This window comes from Pararge aegeria, chromosome 6, assembly GCF_905163445.1.
Source record: "Pararge aegeria chromosome 6, ilParAegt1.1, whole genome shotgun sequence".
NCBI lineage: Eukaryota > Metazoa > Arthropoda > Insecta > Lepidoptera > Nymphalidae > Pararge > Pararge aegeria.
Window position 1 is genome coordinate 18,291,615 of NC_053185.1, and position 12,787 is coordinate 18,304,401.

Here is a 12,787-nt window from a genome sequence, read left to right on the forward strand (position 1 = left end):
GAAGGAAATATTTGAGTATTTTTTAAAGTAACTTGACTATTTGCTATCGAAAACCACTATTTCGTTAAGTGAAGCTGATGATGAAGACCACTGATGGCCAGCAGAACTACACAATAATAAGTATTACACTCGCTGCGCTGTAAGCAATTTATGCTCGTCACAACAAAGGAGCTGATGATGAAGTGGCGGGAGAACTAGATAGATAGATAAAATTTTTTTTGGCAAAAAAGAGGTAAAAGCAAGAAATAAATATTTTATACAACATTTTTAAGTTCTGTGCTAAATAAAATGTCGAAAATTGCTGGTATTTTCCTTGCTACTATATAAAAAGGAATACACGGATATGATCTGTAAATAGTATTTTTTTTTTTAAAAAAAATCGTATTCAACTAGTATAACAAAGTCTTAAAGTTTGATTTTGTTTTTAAAACTCCCGTTAGAAAAGTTTATTTTATTGAATAAAGTGTTTGTCTGTCTATCGGTTTGTGCGCGCATCACGCAAAACTTCTGAATGTGTTTTAGTGCAATTTGGTTAATTTATGATTAAAATAAAATATACTTTTCATCCCAAAAAACAATAGGATTCGCTCGGGATAGATAATGAAAGTTTTTGTCGATTTAACTCCATAACTCGTTACGATCCGGGTCAAATAACCGCGTGGTGCAGACTTCAAACAAACCAAATGACGATACGTCTGCTGCAGACGTGTGACTGCACATTAACTGATTTTAATATTTTTTCGTTTCCTGGGAAGGTTTTATTATTAGTTAATTTATGCTCATATTTTATGAAAATCTAGTCAATATTGTTAGAGGTACAGAATTAATTAATCTCCGTAATTTTTCTGTAAATTTATCGTACCATAAACCTTGGTGCTGAAGTCTCAGTATTGATCTTTGTATGCTTAGCCTCGACACAATAGCCCCACTAAGTGATGCTTAAGCTGACAATGGTTAATAATTACCTCACAAGTCACACTCACAAGAGGTCAAGGCTAGAGGCTGAGGCAGTGTCGGATTAAGACTACCTACTTTCCCTATCGACGCCTGCCACCCCCTGTCCACCAAAAAACTCATAACGTTCTTTAAAAACAAATACGAATTTATTACTACAACGAAAATCAAATATAAATAGATAGATACATAAAGTACCTTCCTTAGAATATTTCCGAAAGACAAATGATACGTGGAGTAGGCACAAAAATTAAAAGTAAAACTTAATTTGACGGCTGATTAGCACAGTGGACAGCGACCCTGCTATGAGTTCTGTGGCTGTGGGTGCGATTCCCACGACTGGGAAATATTTGTGTGAATGTTTTACCGCGTCTGGATATAGAAAAACCACTATCTGTATACTATATTATTCATAAAAATATTCATCAGTCATCTTTGTACCCACAAGCTACGCTTACTTTGGGGCTAGATGGCGGTGTGTGTATTGTCGTAGTATATTTATTTATTTATTAATTATTTTTGTTTATACAAATGTGACTTTCAGGGGCGCGTTTTCAAACAGCCTTGTATTTCATTTGATGGAAAAAATATGTTCACTGTTTATGGTGCTCGACACTTGATGACCTAAGCAATAAATGCTTAATTTGCAGCATCGAATAATATTTTGGTACAAGGATTTGTGTATAGCTTGACATTTTATAACTGGCAAGCTCATTATCGTAGTTACACGTAGTGTCCCAAGGATTTAGCTAATGACGTTTCCATTGATTCATTTGAAATAAAAAATAAGCATCAAGCTATTATAAAAGTGTATTTAAAAACTTACAAAACATATTTCGCCAGACATTCAATCTTCAAAATCGCACAATTATATAAAAAATATTTTTTTTTATCACTTTATATATAACGACAGTAATTTTAAATTGTACCTATCTGTGGAAGAAGAGATATTTTCGAATTTTGAATTTTATTAAATTATAATTTTTTATATAATAACTTAAATAAGGCTTATGCATATTTAGATTGTAACTTTTCTGCTAACTCGATGTACTGTGTCTTAGCATCGTCTTGTGAGATGCCCTTGCGACCGGTCCATGCCTTGAACTTCGCCTTGGAGATTAAATCGCTTGGTTCAGCTGAAAAAACATTTCATTTATATTAATGTTAGAGCTTTAGGTTATTTTACTAGTTTATTTAAGTCCTTAAAAGCTGTGATAGGCTTGTGGGTAAGACTTCAAACTTTCCTTTCTAGGGTACAGAGTTTGATCACCAGCACCTCTGACTTTTAAGATTTACCTACGTTTTAAGCGAATAAATATCACTTTCTTTAACGGAAAACATCTTCTGGAAAACCAAATGGATGAGAGTTCTCAATAATATTCTTAACGGTGTGTGAAGTATAACAATCCGCACGTGGCCAGTGTAGTGGACTATGCCCTAAACCCTTCTCTTTCTTACAGAAGACCCGTGCGCCTATACTCCTAACTAATAGGTAATAAAATATGATTTCATACATAGTTCTAATTTAGTTGAAACGAATATTAATTAACTGCGTAATTGATTCAATCTGATTTATAGACGGGATATTTCGTTAGTTTTATTCATCTGGAATCTAATATAAATAATAAATGCTTAATAGTTGAGTTAGTGTCATGTACAAGTATTATCTTACCAATGTTCACGTCACCAAGGGTAGCCTGTTTGAATAGAGAGTAGAGTGCGAGATTTTCGTTGTCACTGGGCTTCTTCTTCCAGTTTCTTACAGCTTCGGAGACTTTTGTGAATTGCTTTAATATAAGAAAAGCAATCATTAGTTTCTCAATTAAGTGGCACCTTTTAGGAGCTTACTGAAAACAGCCTGTCGCGAAGCGCGAACACATGATGTCCCTACCGAACCATCCACAGTTTCACAAGTTAATAAATCGTAAAATAAAAGCTCATGGTAATAATACATAGAGTGTTTTATTACCAACCTATGCAAGGCCTTCTTAACAATAAACGTACAAGGTTGCTTTAGCACATCGCTCCGCTTTCTTCTCTCGCAAGACATAAAAAAATATTGTAAAAATGATTTTTTTGATACAGAGCAACCGCTAAGTTTCTTACCGGCTTTGTCGCGGTACCTTAACAGAATGTGATAAAAATATTATCAAAATGAGAAACTTCATAAACTCTAACACATTTCAGTGGGTAGGACGTCAACTTCACTTTCGGCGGGGCGAGTTCCAATCCCAGCACGCACCTCCAACTTTTCTAAGTTATGTCCATTTTTTAAGCAATTAAAATATTACTTGCTTAAACAGTGAAGGATAACATCGTGAGGAAACCTGAGTTCTACATAATGTTCTCAAAGGTGGGTGGAGTCCACCAATCCGCACTGGGCCAGCGTGGTGGACTACGGCCTTGACCCTTCTAATTGTGGGAGAAGACCCGTGGCCTGTAGTGGGTCTGTAATGGTTTGATATAATGATGATGATTTGAAATTGACTAAGTCCCTCCGTATGTTTGTAATACCTATATATTTACGAATTAAGCATCATAAGTAATCTTATCAACTTATCACTTAATTTGCGGAAAATAGATGGATTGCTTACGACTCTTCATCAATACCGCTGTAATGTTGCTATCTATCATAAAATGCCATATTTTATCATTTAAATACCGGCTTATATGGGTACAGGTATTTTGTTACGGATAAGGAATATTTTTGTAAGCTAAAATATAATATACTAAAGTCTAAAACCGTTTTAAGAAACTGCGTTTATTATTGTTTTAGTTTGTTCATTAAATTAGACATCACCAATCATCTATTCATCTTCATCAGACTTCATCATCATCAATTATTCATTTTATGAATTGTTTTAGGGTTATTATAACACAGTACACACTACACATGACTGAAAAAAGGTAGTTTAACTTTATATTAAACTAGCTGTTCAATTTAGTTGTATTTCTAAAAAAAATTAAGCTAAGCTTAAGCTAATCCTTAAATGAGGGATTTGCTGCTGTTCGCTGAGGAGTTCTATACTCTATCTCCAACCACATTCAGATCTACACAAAGTTTGGGCAAAATTAAACACATATTTTAACCTCTATAGTACAAAAATAATTATTTAAATCGGTTATAATTTGTCGGAGTTATGGTGTAAAATCGTCTAAAGCTTTCATCAAAGGAACCGAGCTTATTGTCGGGATAAAAAGTATCCTATATAACTTGTAACACTTCCAAGAATATGTGTACAAAGTTTCATGAGGATCACTTAAGTAGTTTTTGCGTGAAAGCGTAACAAACAAACGTACATTGACATTTTTAATATTAGTAGGGATTCCAAATCAATCAATTTTCAAATATCTATCTACATCCGTAATGTCTGAAACAAGACTAAGTTTGATTTATTAAAATTTTGTAAAAGGATTATCCGAAATAAAATTTGTTATGTTTCGAATATTTATTTAAATAAGGTTTATTTTATTGTAGGTATAGCCATTTAAATATAAGTAGGTAGGTATGAAATAAACCTCGAGGCAATTAATATTAACCTTCGTCTTTTAAATATAAAAAATAACTTTAGTAAACAAGTAAGTAATGTTGTTTTTAACTGTAAATATTATTTTATCATAACGGTTTGCTTGAGATTTACATACCTACCTGCTTTATTACAAAAACATTTATTTGTGTAACGCAGTAGGTAGTTCTAATAACTCAATATAGCTTTGATCATTCTTAATTCGATACTTATTATACGAAATTATTTTTTCTTAGCTTCTTGTGTCGACGCATACGCACAGGTATCTCTAATGGTCAATATAGGTAGAGGTTTATATGCTTCCCAATCCTAGTTTTTCATTGTCTTTCAAGTGATATTTAAATACCTATTATCTTTGTTCCAAACACAAGGAATCAGATCTCAGTTGATCTTGAGAATCCAACAAAGAAGTTACAATAAAATAATCATGAACAGCCGGCAACGGGTAAGAAAAGTTTAAGTTGTTTACTTTTACTTTCCTACTTAGATGAAAATAATAATAAAATTAAACTGGTGGCTAGGAATATTACGTGAAATTAATTTATATACCTACCTATTTCAGAATCCCTGAATAAACACCATGGAACATTCTTGCGCGAGATCAACAATAACTACCTAATTACTATAGTATATAACTACGTACCTAATGCTATGATGACGTAAATCAAAATTCCTAAACTCAATTTCCAGAAATGATTATCCTTGAATGACTTTACTTCCAATCCCGAGTAATATTATTTTGTAGGTATTCATGCAAAACGAAAAGTTAATTAAACCAATCAGTGAGCTTAAAAATAATTCAATACTATCAATGGTAAAGGTTCCGCTGTCAACAGCCGAGTGCTAATATAGTATAGGTACTATAAGTATTTATGTATATTATATTCATAAAAATATTCATCAGTTACCTATCTTAGTACCCATTACACAAGTTATGCTTACTTTGTGACTAGATGGGAATGTTTGTATTGTCGTAGTATATTTATATATTTTAATTATTTAGTTCTAGGTAGTATTGTTCAGGCTCCGTAGAATAAGGAAATACCTAGATACTTAAAAATATATTAATTCACGTAGGTAGGTACCTTCCTGCTTAAAATAAGAATCGTTTATAAAACCATACCTTTAGTTCCGACAAAATGAAAATATAAGAATGTAGGAAGGTACTGCAGTTTGTGTATAGGTACCATGTGTTTTTGTAAACAAATTACTGTGAAACTTTATGATCTATCTTCGATCATCTTCGTTAAAGAAAGGAAAAAACCCTACTATCCAGTCCCTATACCTATTAATATTTGTACACAGGCAATAGTCGAGACGTTTTCAAAGTTTTCGTTGCTCGCATTGGAGTCGCAAATTCCGTAATTCTATTTTTCTGGTTTTATAAAAGCGCTTGCTGTACAAGTTTGGACGAATTAGACTAATAAAAGTAGCCTAAATTCCACTTTACTCTGACACTTTACTCTGAGTATCGATATTCGAAACCGACTTTTGATTAGGAACGTATACATAGGATTGTAGAGGGCTGTTTTTTTCAGACGTAGTATTAATTAGTGTTCTGGCATGGTTAAATCCATTGCGTACGTTCCGGTTTATTATTACTGACTTGTTATGACCTTACCTTACCTTCCACTTTGCAGTACCGTCGTGGGTCTAAGCTACCCATATGAAAGAGGAGTTCTTTCTCCAGCAGTTGGGCTGAGAATGATGAAGGTGATTGTTGTATTATCATCATCATCATCAAGGTTCTTCAAAGGAACCGTTAAATCATATATGTAGGTAGGTACGTGAAATTTGGAAATCCAATTTACTTAAATAAAACACTTACCTCGTCTAGAGACATTTTGGAGAGGGATTGAGATCTGCAAAATAAAAGAAAGTAGGGTAATTAGCTTATGCTAATTTAATAATATTTGATACGTGAAAGTAACAAATATTCGCATCGAGCCGGCTTAATTAGTATTCATGTTCTTAGTGAAACAATTTATTTTAATCTTAGTACTATAATAGTGTGGAACTATTTTTACTTTTAACAAACTTTTAATTTTTGTGTCTGTGCCCGTGCTTGTCTTTGGAACCGCTGAACCGATATTGAAGGGACTTTCAGTGTCAGGTAAGATATTTACGACGATTATTTACAATAATCTTTTTTTTTTCGTAAATACTCCCTTTAGAAGAGGATGAAATGGGGGTTGGCAAATTATATCCGAGTCATATATTTTCAATTCGCTCCGGAAACATCTTGTCAGATGCCCCTTAAATGGATTTTAACAGTTCTGATTTACCTTAATGCACAGAGTGCAATGCTATCGACGTCGAAAATAATGTAGGTCCAAAACGAATTAGAAAGACTGTCGTTCATATAGATCCGTTATTATTTTTAATTTATTATAGCCTATGATATATAATAACAATTAAAAACGTTCATTAAGTAAAAAAACTGTGAAAATCGGTTCAGTAGTATTTCGTACATACAATATTGGATAGAAGCAGGCGTTACTTTGCGGAAATCCATGATATATCATGAAAATTAAGCTTAATTTGCTATACTCCGCAAAAAGCACGAGAATCTGTATGGTGTAATTTATAACTTCTTCAATCCTTATACTCGACACCAAACAGATCTTCGGCAATGTACCCTACGCACGTTTCGCTCCGAAACCGGAGCATCCTCAGGAGATGTTAATTTTACAATGAATAATTGTAAAGTCATAATAAATCGTACAAAAAATCAATAAAATCTTTCCACTTTATCAGATTATAAGTATAAGTACACAAATAAAGATATCAAGTTCGTTAAGTTGCATATCCTTGCGATGCCTCGTAGTTCGATGGCATAAAGATGAGGGGAGAACTAGTCAAGTTGTCCTAAATTCAAATTCAAAATTTCTTTATCCATGTAGGCCTATCACAGGCACTTATGAAGCGTTCATACATATATGTTTACATAATTGTAAGGGGATGGTGATAACTTCGTACGCAAACTTAAACCTAAAGCTACGAGGGTTCCAAACGCGCCCTGGTCTAAGAAGAGCCCACAACAAACTTAGCCGGGTAGTTTTTTTTTTGTTATCACCATCTCACAGTTTATTAATATTAAGCTATAAAGTTCCTTAAGCAATCTCTTCTAAATGTATTTTGTAAATGAAAGTATAGTATAAAAAAAGAAAAGTGGTAAAACTTACCGCGGGGGGTGGAAGTAAGTAGTACGGTATCAAGCACCCGAATGACTTATTTTGAGCAAGCCCTCACATTAAATTTTCACGATCCGACGTTTCTTATCAATTTAGTAGATTATATTAGGGCTGTCACATTTCACAACAACATTAAAATATTTTATTTGCTCTTATGGTATTTTTTTGTTTGGTTTGATTGAGTTGGTTAAAGTATTGATAATCAAAATCAGCGTTGTCGGCATGACGCAGCAAGAACTTCCACATTTGGATTGCGGATTCTGCACTTTAACTTATTAGAATAGAAAAAAAACAGTTATAATAGTCTATACAACTTTTTTTAGCCTTAGTTTTAGGTTTACGAATGTAGTTATCGTCATATTTTTTATGTAATGAACCCATCCGAAGAGCCATCTATGTGCTTACTTGAATAAAAAAATATTTCACTTTGACTTCAGCTTATTTCTAACAACTTATAGATTATAAGTATTAGTTATTTATTCAAAAGTAATGCAAAAAGTTAATTTATTTAAAGTACATTCGCTATTTCAGTTATTTCGGTTCAGGCTACGACTAGTTAACTCGCAATTTTTTAAAATTATTATTCAGCTCTCTTATAATGCTAAACAACTTGCTATTGATCAACTCGGTCCACTTATGTTCATTTTAAATATTCAATCCATCCATAATCCATATCTATAGATTAGATAAATATTAATAGCAACGTTGTTATTGTCAACAAATGTCCGTATAATTTTTAATAAATAACGTTACTTTGCTAAGCAATTTATCAACAGATTAAATAGAGATTGAACATAGCAAACAGACGTGGGACAATTAGTAAAAAACTATTAAAATCAAGCTTAATTTGAGAACGAGTACTTCATTATAATTGTTGAGACTTAACATTTATTTGTAAAGCAACATAATATGCTGAGATAGTGATTAGATAGCCGAAAATTTGTTTGGTATAAAGAATGAAGACATTATAAATAACACCGTACAGATTCTCCTGCTTTTCGTGGAGTAGGTATAGCAAATTAAGCTTGAATGTCATTGTAGGTATATCATGGAATTGCACAAAGTAACGCCACCTGCTTCTTTCCAATTATTAGTGACAACCCTAGCTTAATGCAAAAGTTTCACATTGTAATACTGTACTCATAAAAATACGCTGTAGAGATAGTAATGGAAGATTTATAAACTTGCTGATATCTTATCATTCCTAGCCGATTAGTGGTTAGAAGTCTAAAAACTGCCTGACCCATTCTAGATTAGCATACCCACTTCCACCTGCCTCAATACTCAATTATTGGTCAGCTTTGACACGGCGACCAACGTTATTACCTTCTTCCTTTTCGCGGCTAGGCCGAATAAAAATAAAAGATTTACAAATGGCCAGAAAAAAAATATCAGTCGTATGGCAGACCTTCCTTTCTTTCTGACGGGTCAAGCTAGGTCGACTTTGACCAACTTGGGTGTTATAGAAATGTCGGTGATTCGTTTCATTTCGTTTGGTTAATCAATATTAAGCCGATGATAATTTAAAAATTCATATAATTCAATAAATAATAATTTTTAAGATCTTTGATATGAAACATCTATAGGCGGAGGGTAAACCTGATTGTTGGCGTGGCGATACAGGCCGTGACGACGCGACGCGACGCTTCGCCACCCTATTTGATGGAATTATTATGTACTATACGTACCTATCTATAGGTAATAGTTTTTGAAACCATTAATTTTGACTAGGGATTTTAATGTTAATATTGGAAAAAAAAAATTAATCAATGTATTAATAAGAATTTCAACTATGATTCCAAGAAGAATTTCATTTGGAAATTAATTACAATCAAGGAGACAGTAAGACAAGATATGGAACTACAATAGATGCTTTATTTATTCGATAACTCGATAATGTTATGTCTAATACTTTTGTAACATATTTCAGCTATCACCGACCAATTGTCACAGTAATACCGTGAGAGGCAACATCCAATGTAACTATTACCGAAGTAACGAATGAGAATAATTTAGTGGTAACGATTTTAAGGGAATTTTACTTAGAAAAGATGAATTTTGAATTTTATTAAATAGATGAATTTTATATTTTATCGGTCAGCGTGGTAGACTATGGCCTTAACCCCTTCTCATTGTAGGAGGAGTCCCGTGCTCTGTAGTGGGCCGATAATGGGCTAATATTGTGATGATATGATGATGGATTTGCAAAAGTCCAATTATAAATACCTAAGTCTTCTCAAGACGAATATCTATTCAAGTGGGTCACAACACAAATGTTTGACGAATTTTTGAATATCATTTCACCGATGGCACCTCATACAAGTATATTAAACTGCATCGTCACTTATTATCAAGTAAATTTTTATTATTCCTATTTATGGTATAAAATGAGTAGCCATAAATATTGAACATATCTACATTTCAGTCGACGTCGACAAAAATAGGTCATCTCGAGTGTGTTTATCGAGTCAACTTATCGTGTGGAATATTTCACCGGTCACACCCCTGGCACACCTATTTGCAGAAAGCCACTAACTGATATCCACGAATTCGCTCTCATTTTTATCAAAACGCACTTATGCGTTTCTATAGTTGTTCCTTCATTAGGTTCTAAAGATCAGATTAGGTGCTGGTAAGAGCTCAGCTTCGAAATTCGAAGCTGCTACCTACCTACCTACCTATTCGAAGTTCGAATAGGTAGTACTTTATATATACTACGACAATGCACACATCGCCATCAAGCCCCGAAATAAGCGTAGCTTGTGTTATGGGTACTAAAATGACTGTTTAAATTTATTTTTTATTAATAATATACTTAAGTACTTATAAAATACATATAAACGGTTCGGTAATAATTGTGTGGTAAATGTGGAAAATTGTCGCCTATAACAGAGCACTCGCAGTATACTAGACACATTACCTACCTAATGCCGCCAGTGTCCATCAACCTAGGCGTAGGTGCTAAGCCACATGTGCCTGTACTTACACCGGCAACCACGACCTTCAGACCTGATATTCAGACAATATGCCATTTAATTCACTAGCTTTTATAGAATTTAGTAAAGAATGGAAATTTGAACCAATTTTTTCAAGTCCTCATTACCATCAAAGTAATGGTGCTGCTGAACGAGCTGTAGCAATTTGCAAAAGTTTTTTTAAAAAAATCAAATGAAACTAAGACAGATATTGAGCAATTTTTATTGGAATATAGAAATACCCCTGTACTTGGTATGAACATATCACCAGCTCAATTATTGTATAATAGATTATGTCGCACAAAACTTCCTATTAAAAATACATTATTAAGACCTCGATTACATCCAGAAATAAAAAATATACTAAGAGATACTGCATTAAAAACAAAACATATTATGACCAACATACAAGACCCAGAACTGATATATTTAAGGAAGGACAAAAGGTAGTATTTAAAGAAAATGAGCATAGTAATATATGGAAACCAGCCACTGTTATAAAAATAAATGAAAATCCCCGATCAATAACACTACAAGATGAAATGGGAAATGTTAAAACCAGAAATACATGGTTTGTTAAAGCAGATGGATCTCAGGATAGAACTAGTGATAAAATCTGTACACAGTCAGCACGGTCTCAAGTTGCTGTGCCTACAGAGCAGCCCGTGGCCATCACTCATCCATCATCTAAAGAAGTAACTACTCAACCAGTTCTGTTAAGAAGGTCTAATAGAGATGTTAGACCTCCTTCACATCTCATGGATTATGTAACAGACAAAAATTAATAATATTTTAATGTAAGTTCATAGCTTGTTAAAATAATTAAAACAATATTAACATAAATAAACAAACTTGAATTGTATAATTTGCTATATAAAAAGGGAGATGTCATAATATATCTATGTTATGAATGACTATTATTATTATGGGTCTGTATTGTGTAACATTCTATGGTCATTGATTAAACCAAGCTAGAAATGGTTACTAGTGTTTTATTATAAAGTTAAGCATATAACACAAGAATAGAGGCAGAAATAAACATAACGGACTTATTGATACGTTAAACCTCCGCAGACAAGCTATGCCACAAAAAAGCTCTTGCGCCGCCTGCCAATTCTGATTAAACCCTAACTCTGTACCTAATTTCAGCTCTCTGAGTTTATGGGAAGTACTAGTTCTAATTTTCATATATAATAAATCATAAATGCGAAACTATGCTTTCGCTTAACTTCGGAACTAAATGACCTTGAAATTTTGGATTTTAAGTATGTGATTATAGCTTACTGGATGACGAAAATTTTTCCGTTCTGGTCTTATCCAGATGTTCTCAGATAGGGGCCTAAAGATGCGGCGAAATAGTTCTAGTAAAGGATGGTACTGCAGTGTTTGCATCGCGCTCGACTTGGCGAAGAATGTACAAAAAACTATTTGATCTATTTTCTCCCTAACAATTTTGGCATGAACCTTTAACTCACCGACAACTGAATCCGGGATTAAAACGGGACCTAAAATAAAATATCTGTCACAGAATTGATTATATTGATGGATGAGTTGGATTATGTGATTAGGATATCGTATGGGGGCCTGTTATCACTCTGCAATCCTCAATTTTGGCACACGTTTAACAGAATGCATTTTTTACCACCGTAGCTAAATAAGGGGTGTTAAAAGTTTGAACGCTTTGTCAGACTACGAGAGTCAGAGTTTAAGTTGACAGACCGATAAGACCAGTCCTTTTGTTCTTCTTCTTTTTTTTTTGTTCGACCCTTGATGCGCAGCGTTGGTAGGAAAAACTAGAAGCAAAGGACGATTCCTTTGGACACCAGCAACGCAAATCCATGCCGTGGGTTATAGAAATGTCCATCAGTGTCTATCATTTGAAAAGCTAATGGTGATTCAATATCTCGGAACCTACCGAGAGTGTCTATCGTTTTAAAAGCTAATGATGATAAAAAAGTGGATAGACCAATTAGACCGGTTCATTTTGATCTTCTTCATCTGACCCTTGTCACGCAGCGTTGGTAGGAAACTTTAGAAGCAAAAAAATCAACACAAGGAACACAAGTCCATGCCGTTGGTTATAGAAATGTCCATCAGTGTCTATCATTAGAAAAGCTAATAATGATAAAATATCTAG

At 33.6% G+C, this 12,787-nt stretch overlaps 1 protein-coding gene across 1 annotated transcript; it reads right to left on the bottom strand.

Annotated features, from left to right (window-relative positions):
* Positions 1–1,907: 1,907 nt before the first annotated feature.
* On the bottom strand, positions 1,908–7,723 carry LOC120624625 (acyl-CoA-binding protein-like). The gene is made up of 4 exons (XM_039891276.1): positions 7,667–7,723; positions 6,310–6,343; positions 2,627–2,741; positions 1,908–2,090 (listed from the first exon to the last, which is right to left on the bottom strand). Exons 2-4 carry the CDS (start codon positions 6,322–6,324, stop codon positions 1,963–1,965), a joined length of 258 nt encoding a protein of 85 aa, XP_039747210.1. The 5' UTR covers positions 6,325–6,343; positions 7,667–7,723; the 3' UTR covers positions 1,908–1,962.
* Positions 7,724–12,787: the final 5,064 nt, after the last annotated feature.